This window comes from Gaeumannomyces tritici (assembly GCF_000145635.1).
Source record: "Gaeumannomyces tritici R3-111a-1 unplaced genomic scaffold supercont2.2, whole genome shotgun sequence".
NCBI classification, from domain to species: Eukaryota; Fungi; Ascomycota; class Sordariomycetes; order Magnaporthales; family Magnaporthaceae; genus Gaeumannomyces; species Gaeumannomyces tritici.
Genome location: NW_008804546.1, coordinates 1,708,470 through 1,730,899, shown reverse-complemented (window position 1 = coordinate 1,730,899; position 22,430 = coordinate 1,708,470). Strand labels below are relative to the sequence as shown.

At 57.6% G+C, this 22,430-nt stretch overlaps 13 protein-coding genes across 13 annotated transcripts; 9 read left to right on the top strand and 4 right to left on the bottom strand.

The window, feature by feature from the left end:
• Positions 1 to 280: 280 nt before the first annotated feature.
• Positions 281 to 912, top strand: GGTG_03111 (hypothetical protein; the record flags this gene model as incomplete). The annotated part of the gene is made up of 3 exons (XM_009220889.1): positions 281 to 430; positions 530 to 746; positions 863 to 912. 3 exons carry the CDS (start codon positions 281 to 283, stop codon positions 910 to 912), a joined length of 417 nt encoding a protein of 138 aa, XP_009219153.1.
• Positions 913 to 2,071: 1,159 nt separating this feature from the next.
• GGTG_03110 (hypothetical protein) lies at positions 2,072 to 2,332 on the top strand (the record flags this gene model as incomplete). The annotated part of the gene is made up of 1 exon (XM_009220888.1): positions 2,072 to 2,332. One exon carries the CDS (start codon positions 2,072 to 2,074, stop codon positions 2,330 to 2,332), a length of 261 nt encoding a protein of 86 aa, XP_009219152.1.
• A 1,116-nt stretch (positions 2,333 to 3,448) lies between these two features.
• Positions 3,449 to 4,494, bottom strand: GGTG_03109 (hypothetical protein; the record flags this gene model as incomplete). The annotated part of the gene is made up of 2 exons (XM_009220887.1): positions 3,449 to 4,098; positions 4,125 to 4,494. 2 exons carry the CDS (start codon positions 4,492 to 4,494, stop codon positions 3,449 to 3,451), a joined length of 1,020 nt encoding a protein of 339 aa, XP_009219151.1.
• Positions 4,495 to 4,731: 237 nt separating this feature from the next.
• On the bottom strand, positions 4,732 to 5,412 carry GGTG_03108 (hypothetical protein; the record flags this gene model as incomplete). The annotated part of the gene is made up of 2 exons (XM_009220886.1): positions 5,126 to 5,412; positions 4,732 to 5,063 (listed from the first exon to the last, which is right to left on the bottom strand). The coding sequence occupies exons 1-2, from the start codon at positions 5,322 to 5,324 to the stop codon at positions 4,732 to 4,734; spliced, it is 531 nt and encodes a 176-aa protein (XP_009219150.1). The 5' UTR covers positions 5,325 to 5,412.
• A 33-nt stretch (positions 5,413 to 5,445) lies between these two features.
• Positions 5,446 to 6,225, top strand: GGTG_03107 (hypothetical protein). Its single transcript, XM_009220885.1, has one exon. The coding sequence runs from the start codon at positions 5,482 to 5,484 to the stop codon at positions 6,061 to 6,063; it is 582 nt and encodes a 193-aa protein (XP_009219149.1). The 5' UTR covers positions 5,446 to 5,481; the 3' UTR covers positions 6,064 to 6,225.
• A 53-nt stretch (positions 6,226 to 6,278) lies between these two features.
• Positions 6,279 to 7,671, top strand: GGTG_03106 (hypothetical protein). The gene is made up of 2 exons (XM_009220884.1): positions 6,279 to 6,822; positions 6,934 to 7,671. Exons 1-2 carry the CDS (start codon positions 6,453 to 6,455, stop codon positions 7,515 to 7,517), a joined length of 954 nt encoding a protein of 317 aa, XP_009219148.1. The 5' UTR covers positions 6,279 to 6,452; the 3' UTR covers positions 7,518 to 7,671.
• Positions 7,672 to 9,001: 1,330 nt separating this feature from the next.
• Positions 9,002 to 9,242, bottom strand: GGTG_03105 (hypothetical protein; the record flags this gene model as incomplete). Its single annotated transcript, XM_009220883.1, has 2 exons — positions 9,002 to 9,166; positions 9,195 to 9,242. 2 exons carry the CDS (start codon positions 9,240 to 9,242, stop codon positions 9,002 to 9,004), a joined length of 213 nt encoding a protein of 70 aa, XP_009219147.1.
• Positions 9,243 to 10,850: 1,608 nt separating this feature from the next.
• Positions 10,851 to 12,016, top strand: GGTG_03104 (hypothetical protein). The gene has a single exon (XM_009220882.1). The coding sequence runs from the start codon at positions 11,148 to 11,150 to the stop codon at positions 11,715 to 11,717; it is 570 nt and encodes a 189-aa protein (XP_009219146.1). The 5' UTR covers positions 10,851 to 11,147; the 3' UTR covers positions 11,718 to 12,016.
• Positions 12,017 to 12,688: 672 nt separating this feature from the next.
• On the top strand, positions 12,689 to 12,991 carry GGTG_03103 (hypothetical protein; the record flags this gene model as incomplete). Its single annotated transcript, XM_009220881.1, has 1 exon — positions 12,689 to 12,991. One exon carries the CDS (start codon positions 12,689 to 12,691, stop codon positions 12,989 to 12,991), a length of 303 nt encoding a protein of 100 aa, XP_009219145.1.
• A 77-nt stretch (positions 12,992 to 13,068) lies between these two features.
• Positions 13,069 to 13,338, top strand: GGTG_03102 (hypothetical protein; the record flags this gene model as incomplete). Its single annotated transcript, XM_009220880.1, has 1 exon — positions 13,069 to 13,338. The coding sequence occupies one exon, from the start codon at positions 13,069 to 13,071 to the stop codon at positions 13,336 to 13,338; it is 270 nt and encodes an 89-aa protein (XP_009219144.1).
• A 46-nt stretch (positions 13,339 to 13,384) lies between these two features.
• GGTG_03101 (hypothetical protein) lies at positions 13,385 to 16,154 on the bottom strand. The gene is made up of 2 exons (XM_009220879.1): positions 15,264 to 16,154; positions 13,385 to 15,013 (listed from the first exon to the last, which is right to left on the bottom strand). The coding sequence occupies exons 1-2, from the start codon at positions 15,412 to 15,414 to the stop codon at positions 13,716 to 13,718; spliced, it is 1,449 nt and encodes a 482-aa protein (XP_009219143.1). The 5' UTR covers positions 15,415 to 16,154; the 3' UTR covers positions 13,385 to 13,715.
• Positions 16,155 to 19,284: 3,130 nt separating this feature from the next.
• On the top strand, positions 19,285 to 19,467 carry GGTG_03100 (hypothetical protein; the record flags this gene model as incomplete). Its single annotated transcript, XM_009220878.1, has 1 exon — positions 19,285 to 19,467. The coding sequence occupies one exon, from the start codon at positions 19,285 to 19,287 to the stop codon at positions 19,465 to 19,467; it is 183 nt and encodes a 60-aa protein (XP_009219142.1).
• A 514-nt stretch (positions 19,468 to 19,981) lies between these two features.
• On the top strand, positions 19,982 to 21,930 carry GGTG_03099 (hypothetical protein; the record flags this gene model as incomplete). The annotated part of the gene is made up of 7 exons (XM_009220877.1): positions 19,982 to 19,987; positions 20,118 to 20,192; positions 20,326 to 20,517; positions 20,600 to 20,737; positions 20,877 to 21,192; positions 21,581 to 21,779; positions 21,885 to 21,930. The coding sequence occupies 7 exons, from the start codon at positions 19,982 to 19,984 to the stop codon at positions 21,928 to 21,930; spliced, it is 972 nt and encodes a 323-aa protein (XP_009219141.1).
• Between the last annotated feature and the right edge of the window lie 500 nt (positions 21,931 to 22,430).

Genomic DNA, 22,430 nt, shown 5'->3' with positions numbered 1-22,430 from the left:
TCGCCCATCTAGCCCTTGTTGTTGGCGACCCCGCACACCACACACCGGTTCGAGAGCCCACTAATAAATAAAGTCATGTCGAGCTGTCGCCATCGCCCGGCAAGCACATCCCGGCGCCGGCTGGGACCCACTATGCAGAAGATATCTGGGCCGGATTTCCAACAGGGGAGGCTGCCACCCAGCTTGCAGCACCCATCCCCATCCGTCCAAACCAAAGGATGCAGGCCTCGCAGCGGCTTGTGTGGAATTTGACGTTCTTTCCCAAACTGGCGACATCTCAATGTCAGCTATCCCAATAGAGACGGGCGATCTGCCCACTCTCCATCCTGCGCACTTTGCCTGCGCAAACAAAGGATGCAAAAGGGCCAAGGATGGCGATCCGTCCACCAGCAAAGCCGTCATGGCCTGCACCCGCTGTGGTCCCGTCGCTGTAAGGTCGTCGTCGTGATCGTCAGAGACCTCACATGCTTCGAAATGTACAACTGACAAAGTTATTCCCTCGCATTAATACTGCTGCGAAGAATGCAAGGAACATGACGCCAAGGAGCACAAGAAGGACTGCGAGTCCGAGCTACTCAAGGTGACCCGGGAGCGCCGACAGCCCACCTTCGTTTCCGAGGACGATAACCCAACGATGGTCGGCACCTTCAAGTACCTCTGGGGCAACGTTCCGGCTATCGATATTGTCAAATTGAGGGAGAATGAGGGAGTCGATTTCAAAGGAGACCTGTGCCTGCTCTTTCCTGGTATGCCTGCTACACCGACCCACGCTCCGACTGTCCTTTTCTTTCCCCCAATGCGGTGTGCTTGTGGCGCTTTGGAACCGCATGCAGGAGCTAACCCCAAGCTCTTCCAACTTCAGCTTCTGGAAACCTGCGCAATGTCATGGTATCGATTGGTCGGCTGCCTTAGACGTACAAGAACGAAGTTTCGGCCGTACTTAATGACAAGGAATTCGATGTGGTTGCCCGCAACGTCATATTATTTCCGAATGGTGGGAGATGGGAAGAGGAGATAAGATTGTCTGCTCGGATAAAGGAAATTATTAGGAAAGCCTGTAAGGATCCAAAGGTATCGGCGGAGAGATAGTTTCGCGGATTACGGTATTCGGAAGAAATGTAATGCCGCCGACCTTCATCCTGCAGCATAGTCGACCAATTGAGGTAATTAGTACGACTGCGGACAGATTACCAAAAAACCTTACGTTAGTGCACCCCCAGTCCGACCACCCCCCCTTCCGGACACCTTGTACACACAAACTTACTGTTTTCATAACGCATTTAAAAATCGTATAAAAATGGTATAAATATATAATAACCAGCATTATATAGTTAAAAGCATAGAATTTTACAAAATGTATTAAGTTTATATTTATTTGCAGTATTTACAGTATAAATTGGATTTAAATTAATATACGTGAAAATGTTAGTGTTTTTTAACAAATTGCATACAATTTATAACATTATAAAACATGTAATAACTTTTTAAATAAATATGCTATTTATATAAAATAATTTATGTTATATATATAAAATCCTGGGATTTTTATTTTAAAAAGTATAACATTACGTAATTTTTATATATTTAATTAAAATTTAATAACGAAAAAAGGTATGTTTACTGTGCAAAATACTGTGCGGTTTTAAAATATAAGCTTAAATATACAAATTACGTAAATAAGAAAGTATTTACGTAAAAATTTACATTTTTAAAAGTTAAATGCAGGTTATTGCATATATATAACGTATATATTAACAAAGTTATTTATAATTTAATATTGTTATAAAATACATACATTATGTTAAGAAACCTTAACAGTTTTTTTAGTTGCAGTTTATACTTTATTAAGTATATATAAATATAATTTGTAATACGTTATATAAAAGCTCCCTTTCCCAGCTATATAAAAACGGTTACTTTATACTTATACGATTTTTATACGATTTTTAAATGCGTTATGAAAACAGTAAGTTTGTGTGTACAAGGTGTCCGGAAGGGGGGGTGGTTGGACTGGTGGTGCACTGACTCAACAGACGCAGAGTTTTCACACACCCAATCGACCGCGGCTGTGATGCCCTCATCGGCCTCCGCGGCGGCGGCATTGACGCGCGGCCCTGCGCGGGCCCAGCCATCTGGCCTGGGTGGGCCGCAGCACGGAACAGCGGCCGAAGCGGCCATACTATGGCACCAGCGAATAAGGATGCAGCTGCACGACGCCCACCCGGAGATGGAGCCGCCCTCGGACAGCGGCGGCGTGCGTGCTCCTGCCGAAGCGCTGGAACGAACATCCGTAACTGAGGCACCGACGCCTGAGGTGACGGCACGCAGCTGAACCGAGAGAGGTGTCGCGACTCGCGGGGCGACCGCGTGCCGGAACGGCTGTCCGCGGGAAAAAAATACGCGCTTTCGACGTAGCACTCGAAATTAATCCCTGCGCGTCTGGGAGGCGTTATACACGTAAAATCGCGATCCAGAGGACCAGGCAACAGCCGACGCAGTGGAAACTGGTTGATTAATCTGCGGGTACTCTAATATGCGGTTGCATTTACGGTGAGCGGTTGACGCAAGTCGCCGTTTACGCCAGCACCCCCGCCTCGTCACCTTTTGGCCACCGTTAACTAGCCAACAGCAACATCCAGTGGTCGCGAGGGCTAATCCCACAAAGCACCCCAGTTGCCATACGAAGCTGCCACCATTTAACACATGAGGTATGCAACATTCTTTCACATTCTTGGGCTCTTTATTTGCCATGTTTTAGGTATATAAGTAAGGGCAGGCAGTAGGTGGTGGGCGGGGAGATGGTAAAATCGGCATTCAAGAAGTTTCAGCGACCAGTTGCAGTGGCATCCGCCCTCGGCCGTCCTTCGCTTTATCGACGCGCATTTGGGCCTAGCCCCGGGCGTGATAAATTCTGTTTATTAGGCTGTCATTTACTATTTGCCTCTCAGGTTCTTATCACCTTACGCATAACTCCCGTATGTGTTCCTCCCCAGCGAAGAGCCAACAATGAACGAGCAGCTATGCGTTCGACGGAGTTTGTTGTTCATATACCTGCGACTCGGTGGTGAACCACGTTAATAATTTGCGAGCACAAAATACATGTTGATAACAGGGCAGCGAGCATTGCAGGGCAGATGTTGAAAACATCCTTGCGCATAATCTAGTCCCTCAAGCGTCGTTTGTAAAGGAGAGCGACCACCGTGGGCTGGATGTTGAAACCCATCCCCCGCGCACTACGTCGAAAGCAGATCCAAACCAAAGCGAGAATTGCGGGACGCCTGTTGAAACTCGTGTCCTGTGCACAAGCTCCTAGACGGAAGCGTTAAAGAGGGCGACAGTTGCGGGATGGATGTCATCCCCTTGTATAACACCTCAGGTGCCCGTTTCCGACACCCTGTCCGACGCCCATATTGCCGTCACGTCCAAGCAGCGTAGGCAGTTAGCCCGATCAGATCTTGGACCATCGTAGTAGCATGGCCGCAACGATGACAGGTAAGACACTGACGAGCTCGCCTAAGCCGGCAAACTCGGGCGGGATCCTCGCGTTGACAAATGCACCAGCGGCGAGCAGGATGGCGAACAGGTTGTAGACGAAGCTCCAGCTAAAGTTGAAGACGACCCTCTGAATCGACTTCCTGCTCACGGTGATGGCGGTGGGGATCCCCCCGAGGTTTGGACGCATGAGGACGACGTCGGCCGCGGATCGGGCGACGTCGGTGCCTCCTTCGTTCATGTGCACGCCGATGGTGGCCTGGGCCAAGGCGATCGAGTCGTTGGTGCCGTCGCCGCAGAAGATGACGACCGGCTTCTCGGTTTTCTTGCTCTCGGCGTTGGTGTGGTTCGGAGAGGCAGGGCCTTCGAGAAGGTCCTGGATGTATGCTTGTTTGTCTGCGGGGGTGCAGCGAGGGCGGACGTTTGTCTCGGCAATGTTCAGCTGGGCTGCAACGGAGCGCACGGCGCCATCGTCATCGCCCGAGATGATATGGACCGATATGCCGCGGTCGAGCAGGATCTTGATTGTAGAGGCGGCGTCGGGTCGGACCGAGTCTTCGAGACCGAAGATCGCGGCCACGGAACCGCCGATCGTGAAGCAGAAAGCTGTGTATCCTTGCGACAAGACAGACTGCGCGACCGCATCTGAAGTAAGGTTCCTGCCTGGAGGGTCAAGCCGGTACCCTTCGCAGTGCCTTCGACTGTCAGGGTCTTCGGGTCAGACACCTGGGAAGGTGTCACGCCTTGGGCTTTGAGATGCCTAACCACCGCGGCGGAGACAGGGTGCTTGATGCTCCCCACCAGACCAAGAAGCAGCGACTGGGTCGCGTTCTGGTCGCTGCCACTGTGCCATTCCCGGGCCGCGGTCAGTTTGCCTTCCGTGATCGTGCTGGTCTTGTCAAAAACAACATGCGACGTCTTGTAGGCGATCTCGATGCTCCCCGCCGATTTGAAAATCACGCCTCGCTCAGCCGCAACACCGCTAGCGATAAAGATGACCATCAGGACTGCGAGGCCGATTGCACAAGGACAATCGTAGCCTCGCTTCCAGGTTGCCCGCGAACTTTGACACCGATACCAGTTATGCAGCAAAAATCTGTTCCCACCGACCCACCCTAGTCCCCTCCATTTTCTTTTCCTTTTACAATACCAAAATACCAATTGCAGTACGTGCTTTTGGTGCCGTTATAAACGGAAATCGCGGTAAAAACAAAAAATTTATTCCCGAGCAACGTGCATTTATTGTTGGTGCTGTAGTGGCCGGCCAATTTTACACCGCCGTAGCACGCGCGGTGGAATGCACAGAAACAGAAAGTTGGGCAGCGAGATGCTGTACTTGACTACCAGCTTGTTGCAGTGCTCGCCCTCGGCGACAAAGTGGTACAGCACGCAGTTGGTGGTCGTGTTGGGCGCAGTGTTTGGCGGCACTGGCGGCACCGTCTGCACTGGCGGGCCGGTCGTGGTCGGGTAAGGCGAGATCGTGTAGTCGGGCTCCCCCGGCGGCGACACGCGAATGGAGTCACCGATGGAGTTTTTCATGGAGCGGCATAGGTCGCCGAGGATCGGGTTCCCTGGGTGGGCGGCCGTCAGTAGAACATCCTCAAGCAGACACCACCAAGGCCTGCGCACTCACATGTGGTCAGCTGGACCTGGGCAAGGCCCCTGGGCTTGGCAATGCTGAGGCACGTGTGTTTGCCTTGGCTGTGTAGAGCGCGCACTTGCTCTAGATGCACAGGCTGCCGTTCGTCGGGAAGTCGGCGCAGAAGGCAGGGAGCCCGTTGTCGTAGAGCAGCCAGGCCGCGACCACCCCTTGGGACTGATCCGCAACTCATCTTGTAGCGCTAGGAGTAAGCCAAACCTCTTCTCAAAATAAATGCCATGCACAAAGCTGCTGCCCTGAGAGAACTGGCTACGGATGCTAGCAGACCACACATGGAGAGATAGGCAAATGAGGGAAACACGCCGAGCCAAGACACCGGGAGTATCTCTATGAGAGTGCGGAATTGTCAGGCACGAAGAAGGGCTCGGGCGCAGAGCTCACTCACTGCCGAAAACGAGGAAACAACGGTCCATGATGAGCCACGGAACCAAGGCTCGCACGGGGAGCCACACAGATCGAGCAACGGCTGCTACCTGGCTAATAGCCGCCTTCGCCGTAGTGGGATCGAGGTTATTGCAAAGCGGAGGCGCCTAGCGACTCGAGGCGACTGCTCGGCGACGACCGGGAGCCAACGGCGCGTTGCATTCGAGCCCGTATCCCCCTCCTCCAAGCGGACCGACCACGTCCGCGTCCAGGCCGGCTTCCCGCATATAGGCTCAGGTCGACCCAGCACCTCTCGTCGGCCGGCGTCGCCCCGACTACTCCCCGAAGTGGACGGCGATGGAGGGGCCGTGGGAGTAGAGGGCGGGATGCGAAGTGTAGAAGCTGGTGTCGCAGTGCCAAGGCGAGAGAGACGGCAAACGGTTGGAGGTTCCGTTGTCGGAACGTCGCATTCTGCCCAGCCCCGATGTCACGTCGCCGCCGCCGTACCGGATAAGGGCGAGAAGGCAATATCGGGCGGCGGAACCTAAGCTCGGCAGCGCTCGATTTGAGAGGGCGCTCCTGGGGGCGGCGCGGGCGATGTAGGTTCAAGTGCCGGCGAACGCCCATATCAGATGCCGCTCGATCGCCGATAGATGGATCGCAGCCGCGCGCCGATCACGAGCACGCGCCCTGGCGATCGATATTGCGAGTATCTCAACGGCGTGGCCAGGCTCGCGTGCGCCCGCCCCCAACGTGCGGATATAAAGTCGCCCGCTAGTCCGTCACCGGGGGAAGATCTAGCCCTCCTGTCTGCTCCCAGACACAGCCTCGCACTTGCCCCCCTGTCTGTAGCGTGACCTGAGCTCTCACAACTCAGCTAGGCTCCCTCTGTCTCCCCTCTCACCACCTCCCCCTGATCCTCGGCGTGCAAGCGACGATGCAGCTCAAGCTCGCGTCCCTCGCCACGTGGGTGCTGGCGGCCCTGCCGGCGGCGCAGGCGCACTACCGGTTCAGCAAGCTCATCGTGGGCGGGCGGCTGTCGGGCGACTGGGACTACATACGCGAGAACAGCAACGGCATCATGCCGACCAAGCAGTTCCTGCGGCCCAGCGACGACTTCCGCTGCAACTCGGGCTCCTTCGCCAACGCCGGCCGCACAAAGGTCGCAAAGGTGGCGGCCGGCGACCGCCTCGGCTTCGAGCTGTGGTACTACGCCACCATGCGGCACCCGGGGCCCCTGACCATCCACATGTCCAAGGCGCCCGGGGACGTGCGCCAGTACAGGGGCGACGGCGACTGGTTCAAGGGTGAGCACGCGGCGGCTGTTGCTTACCACCCCCTCGTCTTATTACTAGTATAACATGTTTTGCCATCAAGGCTCCAAGCTAACGGACAATGATTAACCACCAACGACACAGTCCACCAGATGATCATCTGCCGAGGCCCGACGGGCGGATACCTGGACGACAAGGACTGGTGCACCTGGGATCAGGCCCAGATTCACTTCACCATCCCCAAGGACACGCCCCCCGGGCAGTACCTCGTACGCATCGAACACATCGCCCTGCACGGGGCCAAAAGCGGCGACACCGAGTTCTACTTCGAATGCGCGCAGATCGAGGTTACGGGCAACGGCAACGGACGACCGGGCCCCATGGTCAAGATCCCCGGGCTCTACGACTCCAACGACCCGGCGCTGCGCTACTTCATCTACGGCGCCCGCAATTACCCCTACACCAACGTCGGCAAACACGCCGTTTGGACAGGCGGTAACGGCGGCGGCGGCTCCAACACCAGCCCGGCCCCCAACAACCCGGCCCCCAACAACCCGGCCCCCAACAACCCGGCCCCGAACGAGCCGTCCAGGCCGCCCAGCGGCGGCGCGGGCGCCGCCGCGCCGCTGTGGGGACAGTGCGGCGGGAGCGGCTGGAACGGCGCGACGCGGTGCTCCGAGGGGTCGTGCAAGGCCTCCAACGAGTGGTACTCGCAGTGCGTGAAATGAGGTGGCTTGAACAATGGGGTGGAGGGCGGCCCTGTTTCTCTGTAGACACGCGGTCGGGAAGCTGTTGGCTTGCGGTGGCCGACATGTCAAGTCCGTGCCGGAACGCCGCCTTTCGAGAGTTGGACAGAGCGATAGCCAAACAAGCCGTGCCAAGTATGTGCCCCATACAGTGTGCTCTGCCCTGCTCGGGACCGATGTCCTTTTTTTTTGTTTTCATCTTATGCGCTCCTGCTATGCCAGCAAGATGTTGCCGAGAACGGGATTCATGAACCAAGCAGCGCGGTGACGAACACGCGGCTTGAGCGGAAGAGCCGACAGGAAAACCCGGCCTCGTAAGCTTTCGAGTGGCCACCACCACTCGACGTCAAGCCAAAGGCTGTTTCACGGGACAGGTGTGATCCGGCGAACTAATGGATTGCTGCGATTCCACGCTCTTCCATAAGACAAGGAGGATGGGGATGTGTGCTTTGTGGCGATGGTTGATGTAACGAAAACCCGGCCAGCGCCGGCCAGCGCCGGCCAGCGCCCGGGGCCGACTACCGAGCCGGATTCGAAGGTCTGGATCGCTGGCTTGCGACAAACACGAGCGCTCGCAAAGCCAGAGCCAATGCCGCAAAGGCTTCGGGTTTCAGAGTCGGTCGTCCAGACGTCGGATTTATTGAAGCTGAGTGAGTTACGACCAGGAATCCCTGGGGTTCCGCGGGCAGTGCATACCGTATACCAGATGAACAGGCCATCCTCCGTATGTGCAATGAAGCGGGCGACCAAGACAGAAGGCCCAGTGCTTTTATTTCTTGCCGCTTGTGGGTCATGTTCACCATGCGACCACTTTGTTCTGGCGTCCGCCATGGTCCTCCGGCCATCAGACATGGCCACCCAACGTGGTCAAGTCGACCGGCAAACCCCGCGCACGTTTCAGAGGCAAAACATGCATAAACCTGCTCAAGAGATGCTCAGAACGGCTGCTCAGGGGTGGTATGGTTGCCGAGCCTAAACACGGTGTCGATGACGTCGGTTCTTCGCGTCTTTAGACGGGTTGGGATTTGCCCTGCTCGCCGTCGTGGTCTGGATACCACAAGGTGTCGGGGCCAAAGCGTATAAAGGGAGAGCGACATCTCCTGACTCGTCCTCAGGGCAGCTTGTCCAGTCAACAGCACTCGCCCACGTCTTTTCTTGTTTTGTGACATCTACAGTCGCAGCTGAGCTGGGTCTTTAGTTTTATCCACCGCCCTGCTGGCCAGTCTTACAACTCCTGGGAGCCGACGTACCTGCTACCGCCACCGCGAGATATCATCCACGGGCACCTCAAAACAAGAAGCCCTCTGCCTAGCTCTGCATTGACCGCACGGCCAGATCGAGCCTCACCAGACCACTTTACGCACGCACGCCACCACCCAACCACGCACAATGCAACTCCGCTCGACCCTTCTGGTTCTCCTAGCCGCGCTGGCAGCCCCGCCGCCATCCAACGGGTTGCAACCCGTTTACCGACGCCACGGCGAAGAGGCGGAGAGCGCCGCGATGAGCGACATGCCCATGGGCGGGGCAAGATGAACGGCAGCATGCCGATGCCGGTTCCGGTGGCCGGCGGTCCCTCGTCCCGTGGCGACGCCAGCCTCGCCGCCCTGGCCGTCTGCGGAGCCGCGGGGCTGGTTATGGGAATGATGACCTAATAACCCTAAGCTGGGGTGGAGGAGATTTGGGGATCTGGGCGGCTTGCCACATTACGCTAGTGAGGCCAGAGCAGATAATTGCAGCCATTGAGAGACCAAGTGTCGCCACAGATGCCCCAGTGCCGAGAGGCCTGCCTCGCCAGTGTTTCTTGCCATGCTAACCTAACCAAGGCCCTTCCCTGCAACTCCTCTCGCCAGTCACCCGACTCGCGGACAACTGACTGGGAGAGCTCGATGGAGAGTCAGAACACAACTCAACGTCCCGCTACCCCTTCTGCATCCTCTAGTCTGGGCGGCCGGCGAATCTAACACGCCAGCTCCGCGTGCTGTATGGTGTCGGCGGATTCATCGTGGTTGTAGCCCCATGGCAGGCATCGTGCGACGCGCAACGCAGGCTTCATTCGGTCCGCTACGAGACAGTCGCCAGGCTCCCTGCACGGAAGACGGTCATCTCAAATCGAGGCGCGAGAGGGGAACTGCAGGTGGCCGAGGCGGGTGAAAGATCAAGCGAATGACAATCTTGCGTCTGAGCATCTGGTGCCGAAATGGGACGGTCATGGAACAAGGAAGCTACTGTGTACCCATCACCAGACAGCTTCTAGTGAGGCCTAAACGACCGCGTCTCGGAAAGACCTTTGCCAAACAATCGATGCTGGTCACCTACTTGCAGTCTCCTATCGTCTCTTATCATCAGTCAGGCTTCTATTTTGGGAACTCCGCCACTCGAGAAAGGACAAAACAATCAGCCGCCTGATTGGGGGATTGTTCGCTCCCGTGAGTATCGTCAAGCTCGGCGGTCTGGATTCATTGTGCCCACTCCGTTGGAGTCGTCGGGCTTGATAGAGCCCCGTCAATGCAAGCCCATGTCTCGGCAGCTTGAGCCTCTCTTGGCTCGTCTTGGTGCCTGATAAGCATGTGTGTGGGGGCAACAAGCTCTCAGGGGCTCTTCAGGGGCGCCAAGAGATGACTGCTCCCTCAGCCGATTAGGTTGGCTGGGTGCTTGAGCATCATCCGAACGCCAAGCGTGTGCCGCTCAGCCGTACGGCGGGCCACCATCTCGCGTGGCAAAATGAGGCAAGCATAAAACGTCCAGCCCCACCCGCCCACTCAGCGTGCCGAAGGGAGGCGCTCCTCCAGACGCAGGGAGAGGGGCCATCATCGGTGGCACGGACGCCAGCAGACCAGGCACCGGGCCATGATTGGCGGGCCTGGATTTCCGCCAGAGCCCGTTCCCCACAAGGCTATCGCTTCGCATGAAGATGCGACACTGAAATAGCAACGTCACGAGGCAAGCCAAGTGCCTCCGCGAGGCCTGCCGGGGGTGGTTGATGTCGCCCACTGGGATCGGAGTCATTGACCTGCCGCCAGGCCACCCAATCACCGCCCGTGCCTGCGCGTCTAGCGGGGGCGCGTGGGGGGTTTGTCGGCTTGGAGCCTTCACTAACCGACCTCGACGACGTCCTCTTGGAAAGTCTTGTGTGTGTGTGGATATCGCCCCTGCTCTGGAGCCCGAGGACCCCCTGTTCAGGCAGTTCCGACATGGGACCATCGATGTCACCCAAACACAGCTTCGTCTGGTTGGCTGTGATCGGCCTTTGGCAGCGCGGGCCGGTGGGCATCACCCATGAGCGGGTGCCACCATCGCGGGTTCGCGGGTGGGACGATATCCCAATGTTCAGCGAGATGATAGAGTGCTTCATTCTAGTATAAATATTCAGGCATCGCGCCGCCCTTCCTCTCGTTTTGTTCTCTCTCCTCATCCTCATCGGACACTCTCTGTTTCCTACAGTCTCCTCTTCTCCTTCTGTACTTTCCTACAGTCCTCTGTCAGCCTCTCTCTTCACTCAGACTCTTTCATTTCACTTCCGACAGCCTCTGCTTGTCCAATTTCCCCATATCACTCCCTCAACCGTATCTCTTGCATCAAGAAAAAACAACAACAAAAACCACCGCCAAAATGCAGTTCAAGTCCATCGTCGTCCTTGCCCTGCCCGTCTTCGCGGCCCCGACCAACTTCGCAGCCAACCAGGCCGCCGAGCTGGTCGCGCGCGCCGACGCCCCCGCCGCTGTTGTCGGCGAGGAGGCCCACATCGAGAAGCGCGAGATCATCACCGGCATCGTCACCTCCATCGCCATCACCGTCGGCACCGAGCTCGCCACCAAGGCCGTCAACGCCGGCATCAAGCTGATCAAAGACGTCGCCAACTGGACCAGCGCCCGCGAGCAGTTCACCAAGGCTACCGTCGCGCAGATGATGACCGAGAACCCGGACCCCAAGAAGTACGCGGCCGCCATTTGCAACAACGTCGGCTACAGCTTCAAGGACGGCGACGGCGCCGTCGGCAAGGTCAGCGTCGACCTCAAGCAGGGAGCCCTCAAGACCAACTACGACTGCTTCTACATGGCGTTCGGCAACACCTTCTTCAGCAGCGGAGACGGTGGCTACATCAACCTGGCCATGAGGCACTCGACCAGCTGCAAGTTCGACAAGGGCAACAAGAAGTCCAAGCCCAGCCTTGCCTGCTAAACGGCTCGCCAGCACCGCACTGTTTGGGCCCGGCGTCTCCAACACCTCGCAAGGTGTGTAGGATTCCCGTCCATGGAGCCTAGTCGCCTCTTTTTGTTTTCTCTTCCTGTTTATTCTTTTTCTCTCGATGTATATGGTTTTGCTCTTTGTGTGTGGTATGGAAAGGCTTGTTTGGAAGTTTGTATATAGCATTGTTAGAGACTCCGGTTAAAGCGGTGGCTATAACAGAGGGCCACGGGCTTTGGTAGCATTTGTGCTCTCAACGTGCAAATATCAACATTGTCCCAAACATACATCACCCTGTGCTCTGCAGTGACACGGCATTGTCTGCAACGCTTGGATCTGATCCTGCCCTGAGCTCTAGCCATTCTATGCCGAATCTCGGCCGCGAAATTGTCATGGACAGCCCCATGATGCGGAGATTTTGGGATCCGAATGGGCTGAACGAAGGGCTAGATTGGCCCTAGCGGCTGAGTCAGTATCAACACAACATGCCCCCTTCGGCCTTGGCTCCAGCCATGGACTTCATGGGGCCACCTTGACTTTCAGCCATCAAAATCCTCACCTGACACGGTCTTCGATCTGGGCTGAGTCGTTACCGTCGTGCTTCCAATCCAGGCACGTCGACTTAAAAAAAACGTGGATTTTCCATACAAGATTCATAGTGCATCTTAGTCTGTGTTCTTGCTTGGTCAACGTGACAGGGTCCGATCCTACCCATGGACTCCAACGGCCCCAACTCTAAGTGACGTCAAGGGTATGGAAGGTACTGTGGACCAAAAAGGGACGAAAATGCCGTCCAAGGTAATGGCGCGAGAGTCAAGTATGGAGATTGTGCTCCGTCCGCTCTGTCATCACAAGTCGACTGCTGACTGTAGGTAGGTTTTATCTGTTCCCCTTCCCAGCCGCCCCGTCGGCGGCTTCCTTTTACGGGAGAAGACAGCATTTCAGCGCTTTCGCATTCACCTGCCATGACAGCGCGGTGGTCAGCACTGCTGGCCGCGGCCAATAGAAACGTCTACAACTCCCGCGGGGGGGAGGGGGGTGCACGGTCGGCCCTCGAGCCTTTGGCATCGCGTGGGCGCACGGGACGATCCCTGCTTCTCCTCGCCAAGGCGCAACCGAAGAAAAGGTTCTTTCTGTGCTTCCCGACCCAGAAGCTTGTTCTCTTTGACCCACGGTCTGGGGGTCTTCGGGGCAGCAGCAGCAGCAGCAGCAGTGGCAGCAGCAGCGTCATGTCGCCACTCCCGACGTCTCCCCTCGACTTTGAATGATACTCCTCCCCCCGCCCGCGCCCGCCAGCGCCCGGCCCCCCGCCGCTCACCACACACCACCCCTTCGCCGAGCGCAGATGGCAGGCTTCCTGATCCCGCCATGGTACCAGGTCTCGCGGGCTAGCCCGGAGATGCTCGGCATCGCCGTCTACTTCATGGGCTGCTTCACAGCCATCACGGCCTTCACGGCCTTCAAGGCCGCCGGCCAGACGTACAAGGTCCTGAGGCGGAAGCGCGGGAGGAAGCCGAGCACGTACATTGTCATGGTCTGGCTGGACTGGCTGATCAACATCCTGATGGCCGTCCTGTCCTGGCTGTACATCAACAACATGATAGAGCCCAGGTAGCCTTTTGTTGTCTTCGTCCCGCTTTGGAGACAGACCCGTAGATTACCACAATGGCCCAAAAAGGTCCCGCGCATTGCCCTGCAACCAATCAGGTAAGAAAGGAAAAGACATATCGGGATTCTAGTGGCTCTCAGGGACTCCAACCCGTATCAACTGATGAGAGGGACGTGAAGATATTAGGGCATGAGAGGAAAACTATCAGGCAAGAAGTATACAGCACACACACGCCACCGCGTGCCAAAGCGTTAACGGCCTAGCATAGATATGAATATATATGCAGATACTAGTACAAGTAGAATCAGTTTGGAGAGAGGACCGCATGCCCGGCACGAGGAGCGCTCTGCTTTTCAGACAGCCCGTACGCAGGCCCATACGTCTCAGCCCCGCCCGTCCAGGGCATCCGCCGCGAGCCCCAAGGCCGCGCCGGCAGCCCCGAACGCCCAGAGGCCCGCGTGAACTCCGCCGCCGTCAAAGCGGTGCGTCGGCGCCCCGAACGGCTGCAGACTGCGGTAGACAAGCGCCGCGACCGTGGCCATGGACGCGCCCAGCAAGCTCGTGTAGACCGTGGTGAGGAACTCGGACCGCTCGCGCGGCGGCCGCGGCGTCGTCGCCGCCAACGACATGGACCCCGGCGCAGACCCGCCAGCAGCGATGCGGCCCTTTCCCTTCCTATTGTTCTCGCAGGCCTGCCGCCTTTCCTGCCTCCACGCGGACCACTGAGTTCCCACTCCGCTTGGAAGAGACGCCATACAGCCGGCCGCGAGCCGCGCCGCGACACTTAGCAACGACGACGGCGACGAGGAGTAGAGAGAGGCCGCCTCCTCGGACACCCAAGGCAGCTGGCTCGGCTCGACCGGGAACCACGCGGCGCGCGCGTCGTCGACAAACGCGGCCAGGTCGGCGTGCTTTTGGCCGACGACCTCGCGGAGCCATGGACGCGGCAGCGTGGGGACCGCCATGAGCGCCAGGTAGCCAAAAGCAAGGCATTCAAAGGACGACGGCGGCCTGCCTCCACTACCACCTTCCTCCGCGCCCTGCCCATGAGCCCAGGGGCCCCGTAGCCATCCCTCGCCAAGACCCGGCGCCGCATCGGCATTGATACCATGACAAGAGGTCAGGACGTCGAGCACAGAGGCCGCGGCAGCTTCGAGCCGAAAGCGGGCCTTGGCCTCGGGTGTCATGGAAGACGAGATACCGCCACGGTTCCGTGGCTGAAGACTAGCCGGAATAAAGCTCCGTGTTGCGACGTCCCTGGGTGTGGCGTCGGGATCGGCTGCATCGCGGTCCGTATCTAGGTCCGAGAAGTCCAAGTGCTCGGCGCGTCTGGACATGGCGCGGCGCCGAGCCGGCCCCTCGGTCCAGCCCAGGGGGAAGGGCAGGATCTGGCTGATGGCCGGGCGGGTGGCGCCGGACCAATTGGCAGACGAGACGTATAGTGACAGGGCAAGTAGAGGCGCGGCGTGGGCAGTCAGGAAGACGCGATAGGCGGTCGAGTCAGCCACAGCCGCGGCGGGCAGATTCAGCCGGCTATCAAGGCTAGGCCACCGGCTATCCACCACGAAGGTGCCGAGTCCGGTTTCAGGAGTTGGGGCGGTGGCGTGGATCAGGTCCAGAACTCCCTGGAAGCCAGACGCCCAGTCGCCGGAAAGAGTGTTGTGGATGGCGGGGAGGTGGTCTAGTTAAGGTTTTTCAGCAAGAGACCAGCAGCCACTACCGGCTGTGAAGCCGTTCGGTGCCTATACAGCGGGGCCGGTGGGCTTAGAGTAGTAGGATATGGGAAACCAGCAGTGGGGAACGAGCCTCCCGAGCTTTCGGGGCAAGCGACTTTGGGACGAAGGGGTGGCTGTGATGGCTGGCCATACACCAACCCAACAGGCGGGCGACAGATAGCTTCGGGGCAGCGTGCCCCAGGGGTTGGCACTTACTCGTTGGCACGGCCGAGGGACTTGTGGCGACGAGCTCATAGTCGCCCGGCTCAGTGATGTGCTTGAGATATACGATAGCGGCCAGGCACTCGGCGTCGAGGGAGGCGAGTCCGAAGGCCGGACCCCAGACGTGGAGGCGGAGGATCGGCATGGCGGTCTGCTCGACGTCTGCGCCGAGGGCTCTGTAACGAGAGCAGTCCGGGGGACGCTAGCGGGTGGCAGGGCAAGACAGCAGCCGTGCCGAGGCGTGGGCAGGAATAAGGAAGGCCCAGGCCAGCGGGAGCAGGAGACAAGGGCTCTATGGCCAGACGGCACACGAGCAAGCGCACCCCCTCGGCGTGCAAGCTGCGGCTGCAGGCGCAAGGGTTCCCCGCCGGCAGAGGTGGCCGTTGAAACCCACCGGCCGATCTCGACTGGATGTTTCGCTAAGCTCCGTTTCCTTCCGCCGAGACCGGACGGGTTTCCTGGCGGTGAAACAAGGAGGGCCGGGCTTCTTTATTAAGTTCGGAGAGGTGGTGCAAAGTCCCTTGGGGGAGATCGTCTGGTGTGCGGCTGCTGCTGCCGGCTGACCGAGTCGGGAAACCCGGCGGTTGTTTTGAAGCACCAGCTCTCGACGATCCTATCCGAACGCTAATCGACCGGCCTTTATTCACCGTGAAATGGCGGGTGGCAAACAAGCTGCGCTTGGGTAATATCGCCGGCGGCCAGGCTTGCGGTCTGGCCCGGTCAGGAAGCGATGGCGCAGTGCAAACCCGGGGCGTCTGGCCGCTGCTCGATCCTAATCAGGTGCTCAGTAGGCATCCAGAAATCTCCCGGGAGATGAGGCGATTTTGTGATCATGTGCAAGCCGTGGTGCCCAAGATATTGGAGAAGCTCCACGGATCATCAGCCTACATGCGAAAAAGAAAAAAAAAATTGAAGGCATTCAGACGCGCCTGCATTGAGAGCCCGCTGGACCCCTCTCCTACCCCACAATTTCTATAGCGTGGCTTCCGTCACACAAGCAGCACGCGAGAGCACGTGACAATATATCGAGACCGGGTGTCCAAGACGGTCCCCCTTTTCCCGCTCTCACCTGCTCAGACCCCGACCCCGACCGTGCCCCCCACCCACTCGCCCTCAGCAGACCGACGCCGGGCGATGGGTCCCCCCGACCGGCAAGGGAGCGTCGATCTACTATCCCAACGGCGAACACAGCCGCTCATGGCGTCCGCAGGGAAGGTGGTGGCGTTTCCTTCCTTTCTGAAACAAGCGCTGGCGTGGCTAGCTCTTTTGTTGACTAACGAGCCGGATGACCAACCCGGAAAAGATTCTTTCCACATCTATGAGCCGGCGATGCCAGTTGCAGCGGTAACGTTTTGGCCGCGCGGGCAGTCCATCTCTTCGACTCGCCGGACATCCTCTGATGTGCCAACCTTGTTCCTCCTCCCCCACGAGGCCGAGTAATGAGGGCGCAGGGCCTTGGCAGATCAATGCATATCATGCCCGCAAAGTGACGAGGCTGGCGTATCATGTTACTATAACCTTGCCCCCAGCTCAAGGTTGATGATGCCATCTCGTTCCGCTGTCATGGCGGGGTCTCCCCTCCCCCAAAGTCCACCCCCCCCCCCCCCCCCTCTCGGCCGCCCAGATGCGGTGGCCTGCCTGCCACACGTCCTTCGTCGCGCCGGATTGAGTGGTTCGAGAAAGCCGATCAATCAGTTCAAACCAGCGAGACACGTCGTGCCTTGCGCAAGCCCGCTGCCCGCCTGGAAGTGAGGATTTCAGAGTACTTTTGCAGGCCCCGTTTCAGGCATATGGGTCTCGGTTTGCTGACCAGCGGCGTGCCAGCTCCATCTCACCACGCGCGCGCCCGTGCTACTCCCTGCCAGAGAGCAAGATGATGACCTTGTCCGACTTGAACAAGGGGAGCTGGATAGGGGGTGGGTCAGAGACGGCGGAGACCCCCAAGGTGCAGGCAGATCATCAAATGTCAAAAGGCCCAGTGGCAAGGGCAGAGCGAGATATCAGCCCTCAATGCGCCCAGGCAGGGCACTTTTCTGCTTCGTCCGACGTTGCCCGCCGCGGGACGCAGATCTAGTCCGAGCATTGTAGGTAGGTACCTGCGTACATGTGTAAGCCGCAAACCTGCAAGCACAAGTCTCTTGTTTTGTTTGGCTCTGACGGCAGATCACGCTCCTGTTCAGTGGAATCTGCGACACCCCTGCCATACCTTTCAATCTACAGTACCACTCTACATAGCTTCTATTGCCCAAAATTCCCCCCAGCCCTCCGCGTAAGCACGTCTTATTAGGAACTACCCACATAAGCAGCTTGTGTGAGAAAAAGGGGCCACCAGCACGGGGACTTTGGTTTCCGTGGATGACCTCCTCGCATCCACGAAAACCCCCGCCAGATGCCGAACCCGGTGAGGACAGCCCCGTTTCGATGGGCTCCCGTCCGACATGCCATGCATAGCCGCCCGAGCTAGGAATCGAGAGGGCGTTGGGTCGCAGTAAATAAATAAAAAAACGAAAAACATGGCATCATCGCTGTTTTGCCGGGGCACGAACGCAGCAGAACGGAGCATGGCCGTTTTAGCCTCTTCTCTTGTTCTGAGGGAATTTTCCCCAAACAACCCTCGCTTTGAACCTCGGCGCGGTTGCTCAACCCCGTATTTTTCCTTCCTGGTCTCTTGTTCTTGGCTGTCCGTCCCTTCATCGGGTTGCGGGGTTTCCACTTTTTTTGAAAATCCGCAAGCCTTTGCGCGATGATGTGGAGAGGCCAGGCAGTTCTCCTTTCCCACCACCCCACCGACCCGCTCGGGACGTATCGAGACGAAACGAGTTGCACATCACTCTCCCCTCCCAAAAAACCCCCGCCGCCGCCACGTCGAAAAGCACATCACCCACAGCAGCAGCGGCCAGCGGGCAGGCAGCACGGCACAGCACACCGCACATCCCGTGGTTCTCCCTTGTGTTCCATGTATACGTAGACCCGGCCGCATGCATGCATAATCAGACCAGACGCACCGGCGGCCTGGGTCGACCAGTGAGAGAATATATCCGGAGCACGACGGGAATAAAAAAAAACAGGCGCGTGTGAGAGGGGAGGTTAGCTACCCCATCAGACGTTGGGAAAATCTCACCGCCCGGGGGGTTCCGCAATCTACAAGTCCTTGTGACCTGGGGGCCTTTTGCTTGGCATGGTTCGATTTGGGGTTGGGGGCCTTGCGATCAGAGATCAGAGATCAGAATCGAGATCCGCCGGGCCATCAAAAAAATCCGCGCAGATCTCGGGAAGACGAGGGAAGGAGAAGATGCGAGAGGGATAAAAAAAAAAACTCTTTACTTGGCGCGTCTGAGTGGGAGGAGGTGTCAGGCAAGGCGGCCGCGGGGTGCGCGGTCTCGCTCCGATACGATGCTATCTCACCCCAAAAGGCAGCTCGGCTGCAGATGCCACTCGAGAATCGTTGGCAGGCATCCAGGTAGGTCGGTAAGTAGGTAGGCATCTGCGTCACCTCGATAGGGCCACAATGATGCAATGCCGTCCGGCGGGAGCGCCGTCAGTCTCGTTTCTCGCCCGCACATTGAGCAGGGGACAGCCGCCGAGAGCCCATCCATCGTCTGACTTGCAAGTTGTGGGGGATTTTTTTTTTTTTGTTTCCTCCCAAGCCCATGTGAATCAGGAGCCCTTGCTCACCACGATACACACGCCCCCTCCTCCCACTCGGTTTAAAAAGGCATTAAGAAAGTCGCGCAAAAAAGTACACGCCGGGCATGTACCAGAGTGGACCGTGTAGCATCTTTTCCGGCGTTGACGATGGAGTCGCTGTTCCGAGAAACGTTGTTCTCACGGCCGTCCTCGGAGAGCCGAAGGGGTGAGTTAGGAGGAAAAGGAGAAAAATAGTGGAGGCCGAACAGAAACACACATAACAGGCATCTCCGGGCCTTGGGTCCCAAATCAGGTCTTCCAGACACGTGCCTTCTCTCTCGCCATACGGTTTCCACAGGTGGGAAATAGGGATGCGACAGATACGGACATGCGCGGGAGGCAGGGGAAGGTGATGGGCGCCGGACATCAAAAGGAGAAGGGCAAGGATGGAGAGACAAAAGGAAGGAGAGAGAAGAGAAATACAATTCGCAACCACAATGGTTGGAGTGCCCCGAGCGTCAGGATCCAGGGATCAAGACCAACAAGGCGGGATCCTGGCCACAGGCCTTGAAGCTGCAAAAAAAGATATTTTGCCCATCCCTGGCCCAGGAAAGCGTGTTTGGAGTCTGCAATTTGGCCGGAATGCGATTGCACTTCCCTTTCCGGCTCAATGTTCCCGGTTTCTTGAGTCAGCACACCAAAGAGCCGACTGGTGAAGCGGACAGCATCTTGTCAATTGTTGGCATGTGGCCCACCCAACGCAGACGCAAGAGCATCGTAGAATTTTGTTGACAAACTAATGTACGATGAGAATCGGCGTTTCCAAGGCGCAAATAATCGACTGCGCACGGCTATCAGCGAAGTGAGGCACATTAAGAAAACTCGTGGTAAAAAATAAAATATAAACTCGTAAAGCATGTTATTCCAAGCAGGTCTCTTGCCCCAAGTATTGAGGGTGGAGGGGGTATCGGCGACGATGTACACTTCTTTCAATAAGACGCCGTGAATATATAAATTAGGAAAGCACTCGGCTCCTGCTTGGGTCGAAGCCCAAGCATGAGCGAGCACAGAGAGGGGAAAACGTGATGCTCGTAAGTCCCACCCCGTACGCCGGGGGCTATTCCCTTGCCCAAGAAAAAAAAGATCCCAACCCTGATTAGAAGAAAAAAAAAAGAACCGAGTATGCCCATATAAAAGTACACGTGTAATGCGTCTGTATAGGCGCCACGGCGGAGTAAGAATGCCAAGGCAAATATGCGTGGGAGGGCGGATGCAGGCCGAGCCAGGCCAGGCTCGGTGTGTTTATGTGTGTGTGTGTGCCTCCTGGGAGCCAGCTCTTGGGAATGCAGCCGAGGGAGGGCTGGTGGCAGGCGAGCGGTGATTAACGTGTAGTAGTGGTGTAGTAGTAGCTGTGTGTCGATTACGGAAGCACGAGTGTGTTTGTAGCGAGTTGGCAAGGAGTCGCAAGAGTCGAGACCGAAGAAATGTCAATGATAAGAAGCATGCTGGGCGAGGTGTGTTTGTTGCTCGCGATTGGGCGCCTGGGTGGGCGGCGCATGTGTGGTGTCACCATGCGGGTGCAGCGAAACCGTGCGGCGAGGCTGGGACCTCGATGTTGAGGGTGTGTGAGTGGAGCGCCAGCCTGCAAGCCTGCGCGATTGCGTGCATGTCTCTGGTTGGGTTGTTTTCCGCCGCGTATGCAGCGCCTTGGGGCAGGTGAGGTGAGAGCGGAGGGGAGCAGGTTTGCCAGGATCCGGGCAGGCAGCGAAGCTGCAGACCGCTGCATCGGGGCACACCACGAGGGATGGGTTGCTCTTCTCCTCCGCACCCCCTCTCATATCGTATGTGCCTCCAAGACAGGAAGGGCTAGGCGGTGCAAAGCCATGCGCTACATGTGCGCTGTTGGCTGCACATGAGCAGGGAGATAGCTGCCGACAACAAGAAAAAAAAGCAGATCGAGTTGAGGGTGGCGGGTTGTAGGATTGTTTGGTTGGAAGCAAGACACGGGAGAGCTCATGGCGGGAGCCACGAGGCTCTCCCGGCCGAGGGCGCCGGAGCCCGTCTAACCCCTGGTGGGCAGAGCAGGAAGCGGGCGCTGCGGCGGCGGGCCGGGGCAGGGCGGGAGCTGCGAGGGGCGCTGGGCGGGCATCTTGGTGGTTGGTGGTAGGAGCCTTGGGAAAACCAAAGGCTGTTGCTGTTGCTGTTGCTGTTGGGCGAGGATCTCCGTCGTGGTGGCAGAGATGCGGCTATGGTGGCGGCTGTGGGTGGTGGTTGGAGGTCGTTGATGTCGAGGCAGGTAGGCAGGCAGGTCAAGACAAGGTGGGAGAAGTGGGCGAGATATAAGCGTCTGGCAAGTGTCTGAGAACTGAGATGTCAATTGTCGTGTTTGTGATATGATCTGATGGGCTTCGTTTGTTTGACTGACAATGGGCCGACCGGACGAGGAGGAGGGAAGGGGCCCTGTCTTATTATCTCTTTTTCGCCCGGCAGTGTGAAGATCGCCTCATTAGAGCAAATGTGAAATGCTGTGCCTGGGCTCGGGGCAGCCTGATCCACAATGGGGGATGACAGAGTGAACGGGGCAGGGCAGGGGTGTTTCCTTGCCCACACCCTGCTTCGTACCTCAAACCAGGAGTCGCTTGCCCACACGCCCGCCGTTCACCGCATCTCTGACTCTACTTTAGGCTCAGGTACCTTTTGGAGCGCTGGAGCAGACATCCCTGCAAAACCTGAAGGCATCAAAACACCCCTGCCCGTCCTCCTCTCCAGGGCACGTCCACGCGGACAAGGGCAAGCCAGCATGACCACAAGGGGTGTCGCACCCCCTCAGGAACCCACCCTTCACCCCCCCTCCCCACACACCACCATCCTGCCGCTACCCTGGTGCGTACCCACCTCTCGTCGTTATTGCCCTGCTTATTCTTTTATCGTCGTATTTTTTTTATTGTTATTATTATTATTATTGTTATTATTTTCAATCCGTGCCAGCACTTGCGGTGCGGTGACGCAGCCTGGGCTTGGGTCTTGGGCTTAGCCACTGAAGCGCCCGCAACCGCAAAATGAAACAACCTGTGGCAGGGGCTCCCTGTGACCTGCATCTCTGAGCGCCAGCTGGACGGCCTTGCAATCGCAGCGCATTCGGGCTCGTCCGCAAAGCGTAAAAACAAACAAATGAATCGGCCTCTGTGATGGATGATGCCCAGCAGCACGAGAGAAAAGGCAAAATTGGCAATGGAGAGAGAGAGGCCCCCGTCGACCCTCTCTTTCCCCCAAGCCCTGATCCCTTCCCCAGAGAGTGCCGGGCCGGGCACGTTGCACCATGTGGAATTTGGGCGGCCCCAGCGAGAGGAGAAACGTGATGAAAGCACAGTCAATCCAACGCCCTGCAATTTACAGCTTCCAGCCCCAGAGGGCGCTGCGCTGGGTCCAAACCCCACTGCTTGAAAATCAAAACCAGAGCGGATCGCGAGTACGGGCTGGGCTCCAGAAGGGGGCAGAAGGAGAAAAAAAAAGGGGGCCTAATTACACCAAGCA

Excerpts from the sequence above, each read along its gene's own strand:
- GGTG_03104 (XM_009220882.1), top strand. The coding sequence starts at position 11,148 with ATGCAGTTCAAGTCCATCGTCGTCCTTGCCCTGCCCGTCTTCGCGGCC.
- GGTG_03107 (XM_009220885.1), top strand. The coding sequence starts at position 5,482 with ATGAGAGTGCGGAATTGTCAGGCACGAAGAAGGGCTCGGGCGCAGAGC.
- GGTG_03106 (XM_009220884.1), top strand. The coding sequence starts at position 6,453 with ATGCAGCTCAAGCTCGCGTCCCTCGCCACGTGGGTGCTGGCGGCCCTG. Across the intron at positions 6,823-6,933 it reads CGACGGCGACTGGTTCAAGG|TCCACCAGATGATCATCTGC; the intron begins GTGAGCACGCGG and ends CCAACGACACAG.
- GGTG_03101 (XM_009220879.1), bottom strand. The coding sequence starts at position 15,414 with ATGCCGATCCTCCGCCTCCACGTCTGGGGTCCGGCCTTCGGACTCGCC. Across the intron at positions 15,014-15,263 it reads TCCCTCGGCCGTGCCAACGA|ACCACCTCCCCGCCATCCAC; the intron begins GTAAGTGCCAAC and ends AACCTTAACTAG.